Genomic DNA, 20,887 nt, shown 5'->3' with positions numbered 1-20,887 from the left:
ATCCTAAAATTTAATATTAGCAATGTTAGTCTCTAGTCTGCCTTTTATTTTAACGTGTAATTTTGAATATTTTATAAAGTAATTTTGAAATTTATATTTTTAATGAAACCATGTATTTTATGTACTTTGGACACAATTACTTTTAATCCAGTATATGTTCGAGAAGTGGAACAAGTTGAGATTGTTTGGTAAACAGAAATTATGAAAGTTAAATTCAGAAAAGAAAATTGTTAAAATGAAAAAAAAACTTCAAAGAAGCAGTCTATTTAATTTCTACATTTTTATCCATTTTTTTTATTTAGGCATACATCTGTGGGGGGGGGGGTGTGCATTTGAGTGCAGAGGCCAGAAGAGGGGCTGTATCCCCTGGAGCTGAGTTACAGGCGGTTGTCGGCTGCCTGAGGTGGGCGCGGAACCGGAAGCTAAGCCATGGCTGGAGAAGCAGCTCAGCCTTGAAAAGCTAAGACTCCCGGAAGTCAAGACAGCAACCGCCAAGCCACCTCTCCAGCTGCCACTTAAATGTCTGCAATGTGAAAACTGACATTGAGCAGGCTTGTGGAGAAAATGAGTCATAAAGAATTCAGGAATAGGTCACAAGAATGTCCTTTTGTTTTACATAAAAGAAGTAATCAGAATTTTTTTACCTATAATTTATTTTTTGCTTATCTCCCATATTAAATGGGAGAACGTTGAACATAGGGTTCTAATTAATTTAGAAAATGGGAAATTAAGCTGCATCATAGTTTTCTGCTCATAAAGATTAGAAATGAATATAGTTATAAAGCATATTATTTCCATAAATACCTGTAAATCTTTGAAGACTCCTTTTCCATATATACATATGTGGATACATACACAGGAATATGTAATAAACAATATAATTAATATAATATATATGTATATATACACACGAATAGTTTTTATAAATACACACATGAATATATTATATTGTATATGTGTATATGTATACACATGAGTATAAAACATAAATATATACATGAGTATATGTGTATATATTTACATAAATAACAGTATATACCACATGAATATATGTGCATGTGTAACTCATGGATATATAAATATATGCATGAGTTTATTATATCGTATTCATGTGTCATGGCATATGTCTTGGTAAATATACTGGCACATTTGGGAACAAACACGAGAAGAACTCCAAGTTCGGAACCACTAAGATAAAATCCTAAGGTTTTTATACTTCTTCAATTAAATCAACTGATTTGTTGTTCTGAATTTAAGAATACAAAATAGCAAGTTCTGCTCTTTGATCTTTATGAACTTGGCTTGATTTATGACCAGGTGTGAGGGCGCAGACCTGTAGTCTCGGCACTTGGGAGGCTGAGGCAGGAGGATTTCAAGTTTGAGGCTAGCCTGGGCTACCGAGTGAGACCCTATCTCGAAGGAAACACGTGAGGGAACCACTGTTTCACACAGGCTTCCAACGCTTCTGTGTGCAGCAGCGTGGCTGTCAAGGTAAGAGAGAACACACTGAGCAGCTGGCTCGCTAGGTTCCTAACCTTTCTTTCTTACTTCAGGTTTACAACGTTTCAACGTATAAGCACAGACTATCAGCGCCACCCGGGGCCCTTTCCCAGACTTGGAGTATAAAACACATTTTGGTTCACTCAAATCATGAAAACAAATACACATCAGAATTAATTTTCAGATGCTATTTTTGTGGGGAAAGACGTCTGACTGGCAATAATCCTTAGGAAGGAATGACTGCTGTGGGGTGGGGGGGGGTGGGGGAGGTGGGGTGGAGTGGGGTGGGGTGGGATGGGGTGGGGTGGGATGGGGTGGAGTATGGAGAACCACAGGTCAGGGTAAGAGACAGACTCGGGGTGCTGGAAGTTGTGCTGGGTTACTGTTTTGCCTGTGCTGATGTCATTAGGGGGCAGGAGCATGCTGTGACATGGACAGTTGAGGAGAATGTCATGGAAACCGTTCGACAGTCTTAAACCAGGATCCTGACACCTTACATCAATCTCTTAAAAAACAACTTAAACTTTGGTTTGATTTTCATGTATGTGTCTGTGTGAGTGTAGACCATGTGTGTACAGGTGCCTATGGAGACCGGAAGAGGGAAGAGGGGCTCAGGTCCCTGGGGCTGAATTGAAGGCCGCTGTGAACTGCCTGACATGGGTCCTGGGATCTAAACTTGGGTCCTCTAGAAGAGCAGCAAGTCCTCTAAACTGCAAAGCCACCTCCCCAGGCACAAATCAGGGAGGCATCCCAGCAGGCTCTGACCACTCCCCCGATTCCTAAGGCCTGAAGGAAACATCAGAACAGTGCTTCTGTGGAGAAACTTGAAGACTGATCAAAAACACGATGGAGGCTTTTGCATGACGATAATGATGATGATGATGATGATGACCGTGACAGTTACAGACAGTGATGATGGAATCCTTCCATTGAGGTAAATCAAGGGTTTTGAAGACAGGGCAGTTCTCCTTTGTCTTTTCATCAGCAAGACTATGGGGTAACAGTGGGATGGGATCTATCTAGGAAGCCCAATTATTCACCACTGCACTGTGACTTTAGATTTATTTATATGGGTGAATATTTTTGACTGCATGTACGTGCACCACAGAAGACAGAAGAGACATCAGAGCCCCCGGAACTGCTCTGTCCAAGAATGTTACTTCCCCAGTCCTTAGGCCTCAATCTCCCCTCCCTCATCTCTCTGTAAGTCTCCCTGATTCTATCAGACATCTTCCATCACGACACCAGCTGAACCGAACCCAGGTCCTCTGGAAGAGCAGCCAGTGCCCTTAACCACTGAGCCATCTCTCCAGCCCCATCGTACTGTTACTTTACACCTTCACGTTTGAAACAGGAGAAGGCTGTACACAAGATGCTAACACAGTGGTCACGCTTAGTGTGCGACTTGTCGATGATGGAGGAGTTAAACTTCATGTTTCTGACGCTCACTGCGGTGACCGGCCATGCTCCTGCTGTTGACTCCGACACTAATTCTTGCCTAAGACTGGATTAGGTAAAAAATAACTAAAGTCATCTAATTACTCTTCCATGGTTAACTAGAGTACCTGGCATGCCTTGTGGGGGGCCCTGTGCCCCAGCTAATGAGGCATGGCACTCATGTATGAACTGCTCGCTCTGCCTTGACTCCCAGGCCGCGACACCAGTACTCAGGGTAGCCTCGCATTCAGCACATTCGGGCCAAAGGAAATTTGCTCCTATTCTTAATCAATTCAGCTTATATAAAATTCTTCCCAGGAAGACTATCCTTCCAATGACCAAAACATGATGTGACTGGAAAACTTGTGAACTATTATTCTAGGATGGTGATTATTTCTGAGTCACAGGCCCAGGCTTGTGACGTCAGTCATGAAACATCTGGAGAGTTGAAGAAAGGTACAGAAGAGTACGGTAAGCTCTTGAACTAAGTACCACTTAAAGCACTGACACAAAACTATCTAAAAGTTAAAACCTCGGCACTTCCTAATCAAAGAACCTTCGAGAGAGCAGCATGCCCTTAAGTCCCTGAAGAGCTGTGAAGTTTCCTGAGAATTGATACGGTTCGTTTGTTCATTTGTAGAGAGGAGGCCAAGTGTTACCTCACTAAGTACTGTTTGGAGGGAACATGAATGGAGGCTCCAGATCATCACTATTACGTCATTAACAGATGTAGAAAGTATATAAACATCTCATCTTTATCAGACATTAGAAGGCTCCCTGTGAGCAGTGGAGTTATGGCTCAGCAGTTAAGAGCACCGGCTGATCTTGCAGAGGACCCGGGTTCGGTTCCCAGCTCCCACATGGCGGCTCACAACCATCTGTAACTCCAGTTCCAAGGGATCTGATGCCCTCTTCTGGCCTCCACAGGCATCAGGCATGCATGCAGGCAATCATACACTTAAAATAAAAATAAAATCTTTTTTTGAACCTCCACAATAAAGTTTCCTTGATACTTTTAAAAAGAAAGAACTTTTTTGTAAAGATTCCATCTTTGAACAATGTCTAGAGTTAGCAAAACTGATTATATATGTTACATACCTGTGTGGCAAGGTGGTTCGAGGCCAGTGTAGCCAAATCTCAATGTCACTACACAAGTGTTTTCTCCATGGTAACATTTAAATAAATAAGCTTGAGTAAAGCAGATTGCATTCCATCATGGGTGTGGGCTACACCCAACCAGTGGATATCCTTAGGAGAAAAAGACAGAGTCCCAGAGGAAGAAGGAACACCAGCTCCAGCTGCCTGCCACACTTGAGCGCAGTATGGAGTCTCCCGTGGGTCCTGAGCTTGCTCACCTGCCCTAACAATCTCAACCTCCCCAGGTGCTCGAACCAGGTGTGGAACACAAATCTACAGCACAGATAAACATTCTATCAGCCCTGTTTCTCTGGAGATACCTGACTAACACAACGAGCCCTTGGATCCACCTTTATGAACGGTAAACATGTGATCCAGCAAGAGCTACGGTGGGTCTTTGGGAACCATGGTCGGACAGGGAGCAGCCACTGTCACATCACATAAGAAGATGTGACAGGAAGGAAGCACCATAAAGCCCACTGCAAAGTCCAAATGCTGAGACTCCAGGTCTTAGGCCCACTCAGGTCAGACTCTTTAACTCATGGAAGGGCCAAGCCTCCCTTTTCCTGTGCGCAGAATCAAAGACCTGACCCAATCTCACCCCCTCAGGAGACTGTATGTAAGATTAACTTTATTAAAAAGAACTCTGTAAATTACGAGACATGTAAGGTACCTCAGAAGTTCCAGTACAGTTTAAGTGAGAAGTCACAGCCAAGCCTTCGGGGCCTCATGAGGATGCAGACTACAAGAAGAGGCCCTTCCCATTGTGTCTCTAAAACGGGAAGTGTCACACACGTGACACCAGGTGACAATAACTGCCATGCTGCTCATCAACAGCAGGGAACAATCACACACAAACTGTGTGTTTCTAAAACGGGAGCTAAATCGGAGCAAAGCGAACATATGGAATTATCAGATACGCACGTGCAGGCTGAGACCCTGCCAAGATGAAGCACGGTGGAGCTCTGGGATATGTTGATCTACTCAGAAATACACACCCAAGGAAGGCCAGCAGTAACCACTAAGCATAGGGTCTTGAAAATCTGGGTCTTTTTTTTTTTTTTTTTTTAGTAGTAGCACATGCCTTTAATCCCAGCCAGGGCTACACAGAGAAACCCCGACTCAAAACAACAACCAAAACCCCATTGCACAGGTAAAATGCTTTTATCATGTACATGTAGATCAAATAAAGCATCACCTCTGGACACTGAACAGCAAGCCCTGGCTTTTCTGTGAGCCCCCCAAGAAAGTATAAACCATGGCTTCTAAAGAGTTCCTTCTCCAGCCAGGTGGGGGAGCACACGCCTTCCCCTTTAATCCCGGCACTTGGGGCAGAAGCAGGAGGATCTCTGTGGGTTTGAGGCCAGCCTGGGCTACAAAGCCGAGTTCCAGGACATCTAGGACTATTAGAAAGACTGACGCACTCTCTCTCTCTCAAAAAAAAAAAAAAAGTTCCTTCTCGTGAAAGAGAGAGAGAGAAACCTGATAATATAGGACTTTGCCAGCATCATCTGAAACTATACACTCCTTAAAACCTGGCTTTGGTTTCTTTGGTCCAGTAGACCTAAGTCTGGGGGGCATACACCACTCAGTCAACCTCCATCTTCTTCTGCAAAGAATCGATGAAGGCTTGCCACTCTGTTGGGTAAAAGCGCTTATAGACATTGACCTTATTCCAAATCTGTATTGGGGTATCTTGATAATAATTCTTCTCATCCCAGGCCATAGCCTTATAATCTTCCCCATGATTTTCCACCATGTAATGAACATATTCAATGAGGTCCCCAGACAAGGTATTTCCTTTCTTCTCTGGGAGGCTGGCTTCTGCCTCCGGCTCATTTACCACACAGGGCTTCCGCACAAGATCCTTGGGTCTCTCCCCCCAGTCTACCTCCATGGCCTTTACCTTCCTCTTACGAAGGGGAGCCGCCTTGTTGGGGTCCATGGCCAACCCTATCTCCGCCAGGTTCTGCCACACGGATTTGGTGTGGTCCCAGGCATGTCGGATGTGGGAGCACTCAATCCATGGAGCTGCCTTCCAACCAGCATTCTGGTTCAGACGCTTTCGGTTGACACTGTAACCAAACTTCTGCCTCCTAGTCTTTCCCTTGGCCTTGGGCAGCGCACAGATGGGGCCGCACCAGAAGCTCAAACTCTGAAGCAGCAGTTCAAACTCCGGAGCACACTCACAGAGCCGTGTGTTAACACACTCCATCCCCCACTGCGCACAGGGATTCCTGGAAAATGTAGTCTTCTTAGTGGCGCCGCCACATTGATTTACAGCTCCTAGAATGCACCTGGCAATGGCCAATCTGGGTTCTTCTAAGCAAAGACTTAGATGTTTGCTATGTGTGATGGTAACTCAGAAGCTGTGGTTCCAAGTGATGTAAAAACCATCCCAATGGGCTTGTTCAGTCCTTGTCAGCTGTGCCGGTTCCTTTTTGTCAACGTGGCACACACTCCAGTCACCTGGGAAGAGGGAATGTCAACCAAAGAATCACCTCCATCAGATAGACATGTGGGTATGTTTCTGGGTCACGCTCTTGATAAATGATTGATGGGGAAAGGCCCATCCCATTGAGCCTGGGCTGTATAAGAAAGGTAGCCAGAGCGCCACGGAAAACATGGCAGTCAGCAGCGTTTCTCCATACCTACTGTTTCAAGCCCACGCCTTGAGCTCCGGCATTGGCTTCTCTTGAGGATGGACGGCAACCTGTAAACCAAGTCCACCCTCTCCTCCCCAAGTTGCTTCTGCTCATGGCATCCGTCACAGCAACAGAAATCAAATCAGGACCACAACTGTAAGTCGGCAACCAAACCTGCAGTCACTGGCCCTGCATGACACAGAGGCCTTGCTGGACACAGGGTGTGGCAGGCTTAGTGGCTGTGGCTGTGGCCAAGGTAAGATCTTAGGATGCTAAGTCAGCAGGACGCGGCCTGCAGTCAGGACCACATGCCTCTCCCAGAGGTGATGCTCAAGAAATGAAGTCACATGGGAAGGAAGACAGAGGAGCACTGGAAGAGGGTGGCATCCCAGCACCATCCCAAGGACTTTACAGTTACTAATAAGGGAAAAAAGGTCCTGGGCATCTGACGTGAAAGGGGCATTCATCTTTTACTATAAAAGTTTGTATATTGTTCATGTATATGCACACACTCTGTTTTCATTAGAGGGCTGATTTTGAGTTAAAACTGTCACAAATAAAAGACAGCAAGGAAAGAGAAGAGAGGATGGAGAGCGGAAAGGGAAGAGGAAAAGAGTACGGGAAAGAGGGAAGGCTGGCTGACTCCCTCACAGCCCGTTCGTGTTCTTGGCCAATAACAGTCAAGAGGGAGACATGGATAGAAAATTGGAAGGCCCCACTCCCATGCAGCTCTAATCTTAATGCTTTGAAGAACTTTCCAAAGCGGCTGTACATCTTAAACCTTCCAGCGGCGCAAGTTCCAGTTCTCACACATCCTCACCAACACTGTCCTGTGCTGTGTGTCCGTGGGCTGCTCCTCAGGCCAGCGACCCCTGAGTTAAATCCTTAACCCATTGGTATGGCGGGGAGGGGAGTGTGTATTTGTGTGCATGCATGTGGAGGCCGGAGGTCACACTAAGTGCCTGCTTCAATTCTTCCCCTTGTATTTTGAGATAGGGTCTCTTACAGAACCTGGTGCCTGCAGATGCAGCTGGACTGACTGACTTGATCTCTCCATTGAGATCTTTGTGTGTTTTTTGTTTGTTTGGTTGGTTGGTGTTTTTTTTTTTTTTTTTTTTTTTTTTTTTTTTTTTTTTTTTGGTTTTTCGAGACAGGGTTTCTCTGTGTAGCTTTGCGCCTTTCCTGGAACTCACTCTGTAGACCAGGCTGGCCTCAAACTCACAGAGAACCGCCTGGCTCTGCCTCCTGAGTGCTGGGATTAAAGGTGTGCGCCACCACCGCCTGGCTGGTTGGTGTTTTTTAACGAACAAAACATGAGTTTTTTAGTTTATTTGGTGAGAGTAGAGGAAAGTGGGCTGACCACTCTCCCCGAAGCCTAAGTCCCCCCACTCCATATTAACTCATTTCAGAAGTACCCAGAACTGCTGGTCCCATCTCTGCCTCACTCTTGTCAATGTGACTCTCTCCAGAGAATCCCCTGTGGTGGTATTGTGTTCCCCAAAATATTGTACACCCTAATAAATTTATCTGGGGTCAGAGACAGAACAGCCACTAGATACACAGGCTAGAAAATGGTGGCACTCACACCTTTAATCCTAGCATTCCAGAGGTAGAAATTCCTCTGGATCTCTGTGAGTTCAAGGCCACATTGGAAACAGCCAGGCATGATGACTCACGCCTTTAATCCCAGAAAGCAAGCCTTTAATCCCAGGGAGTGGTGGTAGAAAGCAGAAAGGTATATATATAAGGCGTGAGGACCAGAAACTAGAAGCATTTGGCTGGTTAAGCTTTCAGGCTTCTAGCAGCAGTTCAGCTGAGAGCCATTGGGATGAGGACACAGAGGCTTCCAGTCTGAGGAAACAGGATCAGCTGAGGAATTGGCCAGGTGAGGTTAGCTGTGGCTTGTTCTGTCTCTCTGACCATCCAGCATTTCACCCCAATACTTGGCTCTGGGTTTGTTTTATTAATAACACTCTCTAAGATTCCTGCTACAATCCCCACTTCTTTTAATCTGCTACTTCAGCGTTGTACAGGTTGAAGAACCAGATACTCAAATCCTTGGGAGGTAGATTTAGACGGATGAGGACTAACAGACCCCTGCTTCATAAACTAAGTTTCTGGCATGCCTTTAGGGTGCTCTAATATCGTCCTGGCAACAGTCTCCCCCTCACCGTCTAGTTAGTTGAAATTGCACCTAAACGACCACCAAGAAGGCCCACGGTATTTACAGATTTATTTTGCCTTGATGAAGGTAGATCTAGCCTGTGGTGTCCTCATGAGAAGCAAGCACCTAATGCCAAGTGCAAACTGCTGAGAAACCATCTAGCTGGAAGGACCCTTACCCAGAGGGACACCTGAGGCCACAGATAAGCTAAAACCCTGGGGACTCCAAGCCACTGTGCAAACTGAGCAGGAGCAAGGGATTAAATGCGGATGCCTGATAAGCCCTGTGCCATATTCCCTTACTCTCTCATCATCAGAGAAACGCAGCACAATGGTTCAGAGCATCTGTTAGTTACCGCAGACAGGCTGAACCATGGCCCCCAGTTTTTGTGAGAAGGCTAGGCTAATACTTGGTTGAAGCCTCCTCACCCTCGGGGTACACTTTGTGTCTTCTAGCTCAGGCGTATCCCAAAACATAGAAATTACGTTTCCCCCCCATCCCCCGCCCCGTTCCATAGCATTCGGAATCAGCTCTTTATGTCATTCTGCAGTGCTCGTCCACATCTTTGTCTCTGGAAGAGAAGACATGGGCCACACGAAAGAGTCTGGTTTCAGTGTGGAATTCTATGGCTCCAAGTTACTATTTCCCTCCTCTACCAGAACGAGGGAAATGCCTTCTACTGGGTTATGAGACACTTTGTAGAGAAAAATCACTGTATAAAAGAAACAAGGATGTCTGATGAATGGCGATCAGCATTCTCAGCTGGTGGAGAAAGAAGAAAGCCGTGTCTCCATGAAGGGAAAGAACACTGGGTCGTCCACCTAAGTCATTAGCACCCCTGGGTCAAAGGGCTGAGGCGACCAAGAATCCACTCAGCGCCTCCAAACCCAGTCCTTTGTGCAGTGGAGTCCATCCTTCAACACACAACACGTGCAAAGGCAGATACAGAGGCCCAGACTGTGAAAGCCATCCCGCTCTAAGATCCCTTCCCTCTGTTCCCAGCACACAGTCTTCCCACCACCTCAGCTACGCCTCCCATGTACCCCATACTTCCTTGCATTCCCTCTCCCCCGCCTTTAATCTCCCAAGAGCTTGTTGGGGCTTTCTCCCCAGCCACCCACCCCCCTATCCAGTCTGGATTTTAGTCCATGGGTTGTGCCCTCAGCGGGCCCTCCCTTTCAGAACAAATCCCCTGCCTGTGGCGACACTGACATTCCCGCTGGGCTACACCTGGCCTGGCTCTGGAGTGTTAGCACCTACCCCTGATCCATCTTTTGTTTAGCAGACATCCTCTCTTTCTCTTGTCTCTCTATGTGAATCCTGTCTGAGAGTTTCCCACGGATACAAAGCCTAAGCAAAACTTGGTTCTGGAAACCGGAAAACTGTGGTACCTGATGAATCGAGAAATTCGCACTTGGCATTGTATTTTTGGAAGCTTTTTTCAGGTTATTTTGAGCATATGGAAATCAACTGGCTAAAGTGTAAATATGGAGAAAAATAAAAAATGCCCTGGGCAAAGGGAAAGCATTTCAGTCCTTAGAGGCTGAATCCCCCTGCAGCTGTGAAAGGCTAGATTTATTCCTTATTTTTATTTTTATTTTTATTTTGCAATACAATTCAGTTCTACATATCAGCCACGGATTCCCTTGTTCTCCCCCCTCCCGCCCCCCTCACCTTCCCCCCAGCCCACCCCCCATTCCCACCTCCTCCAGGGCAAAGCCTTCCCCGAGGACTGAGGTCAACCTGGTAGACTCAGTCCAGGTAGGTCCAGTCCCCTCCTCCCAGGCCAAGCCAAGTGATCCTGCATAAGCCCCAGGTTTCAAACAGCCGACTCATGCAATGAGCACAGGACCTGGTCCCACTGCCTGGATGCCTCCCAAACAGATCAAGCCAATCAACTGTCTCACCCATTCAGAGGGCCTGATCCAGTTGGGGACCCCTCAGCCATTGGTTCATAGTTCATGTGTTTCCATTCATTTGGCTATTTGTCCCTGGGCTTTATCCAACCTTGGTCTCAACAATTCTCGCTCATATAAACCCTCCTCTTTCTCGCTAATTGGACTCCCAGAGATCCACCCGGGGCCTAGCCATGGATCAAATGGTCGAGATACAGCCTGAACTGACCTACTCTGGTGATGGGATGGCCAAACACCCTAATTGTCGTGCTAGATTTATTCTTAAGGTGCCTCTGAGTCCTCATTCAACAGGCCCGCATGAACCCACACACCCACACAGCGACACCTGCCCTTTCAAATCTGCAATCCTGTGGATTCCTGACAGTTTCTTTGGAGGTTCTAGCAGGCCAACCAACCAACAGTTCTCCTCTACTAGAGAAGGAAGTCCTTTCCAAACAACCACGCAGCTCGAAGGGGTGAGCAACAGGAGCAGCAAAGTAAGAAGGGGACACCTGCCCAGTCAACCCTAGTGACCAATGAGTGACAGGTGTTCAAGGCAGACTGCCCTCCCTTCCTGCCTCCCATTCTCTTGGAAAAAAAGACTTTGGTGGGAAACAGCAAATTTGAATGGAAGGTTCCCAGGAAAGAAAGGAACACTGTGAAGAGGCACCCAGCAGGAGCACTGAATGGCTGTGGAGTGGCCCACACCATGGGACAAGAAAAAAGAAAAGAAAACCTCAAGGAAGTGTCCGCCTTCGGGTTGAGGAATGCCAAAGGCTGCTGAGAAGCTTGCAGAAGGAACCTGAGAGATTCCATCAGTGTCTGGTACAGAGCAAAGCAGCCAGGTTCCAATGACGGTGAAGAGCAGAACATGTCACCCAGGCCTGCAGGGGCTCCCACGAGACCTTGGGACTGGGCCCAGGCAGCACTTCTCCCTGGGGTCAGGTTAAGCGTGAGCTGGAGTTCTTTTGAGCATGTGGGATTGCTGAGGACAGAAGGAGAGGCAGAGATCTGCAGGGTCTAAAGCGGGGGTTGGGGGAGGGGGAGAGAAGTGTTTGGCTTAAAAATAAGGCTTTCATTTTAGCAGTGAGAACCTCTCATACGCGGCCGTCAATTTTCCCAGACATGACACCCAGGAAAACATCATATATGTGGGTCACACGGAGCTGCCTGGTGATAGTGGGGTCTTTTTATGGCAACATCATTAAGCTATTTATAGCAAGCAATTAAAAAGGCTCTAAGTGGGCCACCACATTCCCATCTGGCGGCTCTGGCTGTGGTGGCATAAAACAGGCAATGAGATAAAAAAGCTTTTTCACAACACTGCGACACAGCTCCACAAAGGCCATCCATCGTTGGAGGCTTATAAAACCGCCATTAGGTGGCCTTTATATTTTCTTTTGTAAAGTCACTTCAGTTATGCATGGGGTGAATTACACGCAGTGCCGGCCACATTGTGGGAAATCATATGGTTTGTTTAATGCCAAGCTGACATTAAAGCAAGCAGGTGGGCAGACAGTCACACGGACCTAACAGGCAAGTAGGAGATGTACTTAGGGTAGGGTTAGGGTGTCATCTCTGAGCTCACACAGACCAGAACATGAGTCACAGCTTTGCCAATAAGTGTGACACTGGGGATGTTGGTCTCTGGAACTTCAGTTTCTGGTGTATAAAATCAGTGCCTAGCAACTGACTTCTGTGTTTTCTGCATATGACGGGCCAATCGACTCTGGCACCTGACAGATCTGCAAATGACAACAGCTGCTTCACTAACACAGTGTAGGCCAACCCCCCTAGCCGTGAACTTGCAGAAACCAGTTAGCTCATCCAGGAGCCAGCCTCTGGTCACTTACTGCGCTCCTGGTCACCGGCAAGTATGCTTCACCAGACTACTGGGCATGCGTGCGCACACAGTACTCATGTTCTTAGAAGTGCATCTTTACGTGCCACAGCTGTACTTCAACACCATTCCCACCATAGCCCCTTCCTATGCAGACCCCCTCTGTACAGACCATGCCTTGACATGAGTTGCTGTGAGCATATAAGTGAGCAGAAGAATGCATCACCCTTCCTAATCCGGCCAGACTTCGTCCAGTTAGAACCTGCCCGTTCATAAGCCCAATAATGATGCCAGGTGTGGGTTTCATCTTGCAGAGTGAGACTTAAGGCCCGGAGAATGTTACCATTATTATTCTGTTAAGCAGACCTAATACTAGACCAACTCCTAAAGACTTATGGTTATACCGAACATTAGTACATTATCTCTACCCTCATCAGCGAAGCATCTGTAGTGGATGGTGATTAATACAGAGCTCCAGAACTGGTCAAGGTGTGGCGAATAAGAGCCTGCAGAACGCTCAGGCCTAAACAGGACATCTATATCACAACTCCTCCCAGGGCTCAGGGACATTGCACACGAGGGGGCAGAGTGAGTGTAAGCGCCAGAGGTGGGAGATGAACAAGGAAACACGTCTTCTGGGCACTTCAGGGCAACTGCACATAAACCCCCAGTCATTGCAGCATCATGTACAAGCCATGTGCGAGCCAAGCCGGTCTAGATCTCAGCGTGGACAGGGGAGGCGGGCATGAAGTCCCGCTACTGGCAGCTGTTAGCTTCTGGGAGAGGGAGGGTCAGCTTTCTCTAAGAGTGCAGCCCCTGGTGAGTCAATCATGAGCATGTTCCGGTAGAAGATCACACAGCCAGGAAACCTGGGCAGCACAAATGGGACTTGACGAGGTCAAAATTAAAAAAGGACACAAAGTCAAGTGGGAAGGGAGAGGTAGATCTGAGAGGAGCTGGGAGGAGCTGGATAGGATTACACACATTATACAAAATTCCCAAGGAACTAATACACACACACACACACACACACACACACACACACACACACACACACACACATACAGAGACTGCTGGCAACGCCCTGGGTGTGTAACACTCACAGAAAGTCCCTTTTTTCTTTTTCTCCATAGGACAAAAGTCTTCGCTGCCTGTAAGGCCTGCAGTGACTTCAAATTAACAAGTGGTATGATGCCAGGGCAGTGGTGGCACACGCCTTTAATCCCAGCACTCAGGAGGCAGAGCCAGGCGGATCTCTGTGAGTCCAAGGCCAGCCTGGTCTACCAAGTGAGTTCTAGGACAGTCAAGGCTACAAAAAACTCGGCCTCAAAAAACCAAAAAAAAAAAAAAAGAAGTGGTACGCACTCTAACTTGTCAGCATGCACAGTGTGATGCTGGAACTGATGTGATTTCCTCAGTCCCCGAAACACATACCTCCACAAACACATTCAAGATGAGAACTCCCTGAACAAAGATTCCGCATACCCCCATGGAACTCACTGTCAGGAGACACGCATCGTCATCCGTGTGGCTAGTGAAAGTGAACTGTCTGCAGAGTCCAACCTGTCCCTGGAGTTTTCAGAAGCTAAATTTTTACTCTTTTATTGATAGAATTTAAATACTAGCTTATCACATGTTATCAGTGTAGTGGGTAGCCATTCCAGCTTTGATCTGGAAGTTCCAACCCCCATTGAGACTTCGGCAACTGTCACACCTACAAGGTGGGGCCAAGGGAGGCGCCGGGGGACCCGAGATCTGGATCGGCGGGCGCTCTCTCTGTTGCGGGACCCTGGACTGGAGAGGTGGACTGAGCAGAGCTCCAGAGAACACCGCTGGACTGTGATACACCTTCCCCAGACTCCGCGACCTACCTATTCCTTAATTTGTAAGTTACGCCATTAAATAAATCTCCTTTTAACTACGTGGAGTGGCCTTAATAATTTCACCAATATCTGGCGCCCAACGTGGGGCACGAACCCACGACCCTGAGATTAAGAGTCTCCTTCCAAAAATCATAAGGCCTTGGATATCCGGATGTTTACAGCAGAAAGAAAGAATCTATTGGTACCAATCTACACACGGTAAAATCTCACTGTCTAACATCTATCTCTCTATCAATCTAGAAAAGTTGTGGTTCCAATTCAATTATAAGCCAAGCTGGCTTTGGAGATGGAATTGGCTCACTCCTTCTCTAAACCCAAGCACATTGCTAAAAGAAAAGTTTGAGAGATTCTTCAGTTCCATATCAGAAGAGCCCTCTGGTGTGGGACAGAAGGAAACCAATAAAAGGGACCATTGTCTTCTAGATTCTAATTCTCTGCATGCTTACTCTTGATTTCTCAGAATCCTTTCTTACATGCTATGTTCTCTTTAAATCCAAATCTTCCATATTGATAACAAATAAGTTTTTCTAATAGCAATCTCAGAAGTCTCCAGAAGGAAGATGGGGCCCCAACAACAACTCTACCCAATCCAGAATGATGCCATGGTAATCATCATCATACTACACTTCTTACCGGAATTTCAGACAATCTTACTCTAAGACTTACTGCAGAACCTACAGTTAGTCTAACTGAGATTTAACTATCTGAGCTTTCTCACAGTACCCAACAGAGATAACATCACCCCCTAAACAGCAGGAAGCAATTCTAAGAAAACGACGCCCCTTCTCCCTTAGGTTTCATAATTCTCAGGGTTATGGATGATGGTTATAGGGTTGGGGGTGGAAGGAAATATTAAACTCAGTATTCCAAAAAAAAAAAAAAAAAAAAAAAGAAAAGAAGAAATGGAATGGATAGGTATAAGATATTATGGTAGATTATTATGTATACTAGTAAACAAATTTAATAAAATAGTAGCCTTAAATAATTTGCACTGTAATTTGCACTGTTATGGGTTCTTATATGTTGATACAAATGTAAACTATTTTTATATTCCTGTTTAAGATAATTTGTATATTGATACAAATACGGAACTATATTTGTTATAATGTACATATATTTCTACTCTTATTTGAAATACTTGTATGTTGATACAAATGTAAATTTATATCTGTCATATTTTATGTAGGTTCTACTTCTGTTTAGGATATTCGGTATATTGATATATATTTAAGATTATTGTCATATTGCGTATCGCACTATATACTCCTACCTCTGTTATAACATCTTGTGTATTGTCACAATTTTGAAGTCATCGTTCTTTACCATACACTTGCTTATAGACTGTTTACCTTGTTTACGTGAAGCCTTAGTCCTTAGGTTATTTCGGTAGATAAGACTTATAGATTTATAGTCACCTATGCTTGTCATCTCTATAGTTACGTTAGTTAGGTTATCCAGATTTACAGATACATAGGTCAGATGGACAGGTAATCTTCAAACACTTCATAGACCTAGAGAATATGGCATTTAAATAACTTAGAATTCTGTTGATGTGAGACATAATTGCTCCTGGCTGCACCAATTTGATCCCGAGAGAATGTTGGGCTTCTAAGACATTTCCATTTGGAAGTTTGTCTTCTTGGCACAAAATGGCCTACTGGGCAAAGAACTGCCCTTGCCTCGACGGCTGACAGTACTAATGCAATGCTATCCTTTCTGGACAAGTGGGACACAAGGAAAGCGACCACTGTACTCTGCCAAGACAGGGTAAGATGGTCTTTCAGAATTCCTGCTTCTGAAAATGGTCTGTCAGATACTTTAGGCCTGTAGCCAATTTGAATGCACCAACAATGCTGAGAAACATTAGGTGACTGTCCAGGCTGCCAGCTGTCTCCGTCTACTCTCGCAAGATTCCCGAAAGTTGTTTGCATCCATGTACCATTTCTCAGGTACCATTATATTCCTTCTCAGGTCTTTGATGGGATTGAAGACTAGCAGTTATAGTTACAACTTAGTAGATAGAACATATTAAGTATTAGATTCAGGTTCTTTAGGATAGGACACCTTTTGGAAGGATCTTTGTAACATGCCATTTACCTATGCTCTATACTTCTCTGGACTTTAGTATGTGTTTCTTGCTTGATATTGTTTGCATTGGTTGTACTTCCATCTTATCTAGGTCATTATCCCTCATTATTCCTGGACAATATTTGATAACCATTCCTTTGTATATAGTCTTGTATTAGGTTAGAACTTTCTTATTTAGACAAAAAGGGGGAGATGTAGTGGGTAGCCATTCCAGCTTTGATCTGGAAGTTCCAACCCCCATTGAGACTTCGGCAACTGTCACACCTACAAGGTGGGGCCAAGGGAGGCGCCGGGGGACCCGAGATCTGGATCGGCGGGCGCTCTCTCTGTTGCGGGACCCTGGACTGGAGAGGTGGACTGAGCAGAGCTCCAGAGAACACCGCTGGACTGTGATACACCTTCCCCAGACTCCGCGACCTACCTATTCCTTAATTTGTTTTTGTTTTTGTTTTTTTTTTTTTTGGTTTTTCGAGACAGGGTTTCTCTGTGTAGCTTTGTGCCTTTCCTGGAACTCACTTGGTAGTCCAGGCTGGCCTCGAACTCACAGAGATCCGCCTGGCTCTGCCTCCCGAGTGCTGGGATTAAAGGCGTGCGCCACCACCGCCCGGCCTATTCCTTAATTTGTAAGTTACGCCATTAAATAAATCTCCTTTTAACTACGTGGAGTGGCCTTAATAATTTCACCAATATATCAGTTTATCTATATTGAATCTAAGTCTAGAGTCTCTCTTCTGTCTCAGGCAAGATTGGTTCTTAAATATCCCGTCTGTGGATCCCCAAATCCCTTACACAGAACAGTGTGCATCCTCTTGAGTGATTAAAGCATCCCTTTGTCACTGAGGATGCCTAGCACAACAGAAACACCATGTAAATAGTTCTTACACTGTATCATGTAATGCATAAATAAAACATCTGTACATCTATACATGTGAATGTTTTCAATTCATCAATGGCTTCTGTAATACAGATCTCATGGCCTCAGAGGGCCCACTGCATTTGCCTATCTTACTGATTTTATCACAATGTCCTTTGGTGTGTGCGTGTGGCTAAATGTTTAATATGGAAAGTATCAAATCCCTCCCCAATATTTTAAATTTAAATTTTGTTTTTAAAATATTTATTTATTTCATGTAAAGTGTATGAGTGTTTGCCTGCATGTATACCTGTGCACCACATGTGTGCAGTGCCTGTGGAGGCCAGAAGAGGGCATCAGAGTCCCTGGACCTGGAATTGCAGAGGGTTGTGAGCCACTGTGTGGCCGCTGGGAACTGAAGCTGGGTCCGCTCCAAAGGCCGGCAGTGGTCTTAACCACTGAGCCAGCTCTAGCCTCAGAACACCATTTTCAACTTCAGGACACCGTGCTAGCCTCGTCCGTTGTCTGTTTGGAACAAAGTGCACACGGCTCTCTGTTTTTTTTAAATCCCACACACAAATCAAATGACAAAAAGTAAAAGCCAGATGTCAAATAAAGCCACAGGCTCTAAAAGGAAAATCTAAAGAAGGAGTTGTCCCCACGACCCAAGGGCAGATGGAGATTTCACTCCAGAACCAAAGTAAAGATCAAAAGATGTGCATTTGGCTATATAAAGATTTATCAGTCCTCTGTAAGAGCCACACCTGTCACAACCAGGTTTATAAAAACAATTTAGGGAAATATTTTTAGCAATGGGTTTCATTATGGCATTCCCACACATATGTGTGCTAAACTCTGCTATACTTGGTAATATATACAGTCTTCATAGAAATTGGCAAGTAAAAGCACCCAGTAGAAAAAGGTACAAAAATATATAAATATATAATTCCAAGAAAAGCTAACATACAAAGGATGTGATATATGAAAAGCTGGTCAAACCCAGCTTTTTCCATCCAGACTAGGAAAAGCCATTAAAAGATGGCTGCATCAGGTAAAGGAACCTGCTCACAAATTGCTGAGGACAAGTGTTATAAAAATTTCAGAAACAATCTGGCAACATTCAGGGCTGAAATTGTACTTTAGTAAGATTTCAAACACTGCTAAGGTTTTCTTTACAATAAAAATATCAGCGCAAAAACATGCAAATTTGCTCACTATTCCAACATCCCTTCTGGCAAGGCAGCAGCCCAGTGACTGCCGGCCAGCAGGGTAACAGCTGAATTATTATTGATGGGTCCATACCATGAAACAGTATGCTGCTACTAAAGACTGAGCTACCGATATACAGGTCAAATTGGTGTATTTCTGTGCATTCTGCTATAATAGAAAATTAAGATTTAGAAAAATATGTTTAAAATTCCATACACAAGCTACCAAGGGAGAAAAGCAGTCAGTAGTCCTACCTAGCTATAAAGCCTATGAACTGTACCGATGACTGGCACAGCATGATCTTCCTAGGGGTGCAAGAGTGGCACTTATATCTTAGGGGCAACCAACAGATGCCTAATTGGCCTTAAGGCTTGCTCAACAGGAGGGAATTCATGCCTGGCACTCAGACAACCGCCTGTGGCCGGACAGGTCACCGAGCCCAGAGGAAAACCTACTTCTGCCACTTCCTACACAATTTTAATTTCTAACTGCATTCTAAATATTTATCCTTACACCCATGGGTAAGTGGGGCTCTCACTGCTCATCAAAGACACTTCTTTTTGTAGGAGATGGAGACTATTACCAAAATCCACCACTAATCAAAATGCAGACTGTAGAGCACCCAGGGCCAATTGATAGCTCTAACAAGGCAACCTAAGGCTCAGGAAACATCACAGAAGAGGGAGGTAGAAAGACTGTGAGAACCAGAGGACCAGAACACCTGCTGTGTATCTTCTAGACAGGACAGAGAAGTTGTTCTCATTAAACCTCAACAATATGGCTGCCGAAACAAGACCCACACAATGATGTCATAAGTCAACATGCCAACACAGACAAGGGAAATCTCACCAAGGCTCTACCTTAGAGGAAGAGCTCCCAGCAATCAACGGATGCTGAGAGAGGGAGAATAGGCCATCCAATCCCATGGCCAGCTCTAAAGACATGTACAGATGTGCAAAACTAAATAGGCTCAGTAAGGGTGTGTGTGTGTGTGTGTGTGTGTGTGTGTGTGTGTGTAAGCAACAATAATAATTAGAGAAGAGGCCATGCTTGGGGGGACATGGGAGGAGTTGGGGGTTGCAATAATATAAATACAAAATTCTCAAAAAAATTAATTGAAAAATAAAATCCCATTGAATAACATAGGAAATTATCCTTAAAACTCATGGTTGTGTGTCTATGTGTGATTATCCGAGTATAGAGGAACACACAGGAAGGTACAAGCCACGTCATTACCACTGACTACCTAAGATGAAGAGGGGAAATACAGGGGAAAACCCTCGACAGAAAAACCGTACGTAACAGGATCCCACGAGTCCACACGAGACACTGGAAAAGAATAATGGGGTCAGTCCTTTTTCTACATATTTGCAGAGGTAGAGCAAAAAGAACAAGCTGCAGAATAATCTTACAAATGATTCCATTTAGATAAAATCCAAGAGCCAGTGTATACAAATTAGCTGATTTACTTGGTAGAAAAAGAAGAAAGGCTTGGAAAGATATGGACTTGGCCATTAACGCTATCTCAGAGTTTCAGGGGGGTTTTCTATTAGAAACAACATTAGATCATTAACTTTGTGTACATGCAATCTGGTACCAAGCAGCCTCGTTCTTTAAAGCAGATGAGGATTACTAACAGTCCTTAAAATCAGAAACAAGGACATTTTCTGTTCTAGAAAGGGGGAAACGGGAACAATGGTCACACAGAAGAGGACACACATCCTGGGATTTTCTTTTCAAATGTCATCCTACACTGACCACTGGTGCCCTCCCCTGTGGAAGATGAGGTCTATGGGTGCACTGAATACATGTACCACTAGTCAAGGCCTGCAGTGATGTCACTCCAGACTGAACACTGCCAGAGGTTCTGGTACCATTTTCTTACACATATCAAATCCAAGTTGGAGCCTTCATCTAGGTCATGGAATGATGTGTTCAGGAAAGTATGAGGACTTTAAATGTTTTCCTTATAAGAGTTGCCATGGTCATGGTGTCTTCTCACAGCAATAGAAACCTTAACCAAGAGAAAGACCTACAGTAGACATCTACAGATGAGCATGGCGAAATTAAACTACATCAGCATGACTCTTAAAGGGTTACACTACAGCATGTGACACCCTTTCCACACATCTGCAGGTGGCTTCTCCATGCACTATGGGATGGACAGACTGTCATCGGGACAGTGCACTATGAATGGACAGACTGTCATCAGGACAATGACTATGGATGGACAGAC

General features: G+C 45.1%; 2 protein-coding genes across 6 annotated transcripts in view; both read right to left on the bottom strand.

Annotated features, from left to right (window-relative positions):
• Mtus2 (microtubule associated scaffold protein 2) overlaps nucleotides 1–20,887 on the bottom strand; it is a 370,144-nt gene that overhangs the window by 293,758 nt on the left and 55,499 nt on the right. The window lies entirely within an intron of this gene.
• Nucleotides 1,830–7,779, bottom strand: LOC128120480 (nucleolar protein 16-like). The gene has a single exon (XM_052754551.1). It carries the CDS (start codon nucleotides 6,287–6,289, stop codon nucleotides 5,663–5,665), a length of 627 nt encoding a protein of 208 aa, XP_052610511.1. The 5' UTR covers nucleotides 6,290–7,779; the 3' UTR covers nucleotides 1,830–5,662.

The sequence above is a fragment of the Peromyscus californicus genome, unplaced genomic scaffold (assembly GCF_007827085.1).
Source record: "Peromyscus californicus insignis strain IS unplaced genomic scaffold, ASM782708v3 Scaffold_2__1_contigs__length_46816999, whole genome shotgun sequence".
In the NCBI taxonomy this organism is placed as follows: Eukaryota; Metazoa; Chordata; class Mammalia; order Rodentia; family Cricetidae; genus Peromyscus; species Peromyscus californicus.
The sequence above is the reverse complement of the archived record's forward strand: the minus strand, read 5'-3'. Positions and strand labels throughout refer to the sequence as shown.

What these genes read in the sequence shown, in the direction of transcription:
- LOC128120480 (XM_052754551.1), bottom strand. Translation starts at nt 6,289, where the DNA reads ATGGAGTGTGTTAACACACGGCTCTGTGAGTGTGCTCCGGAGTTTGAA.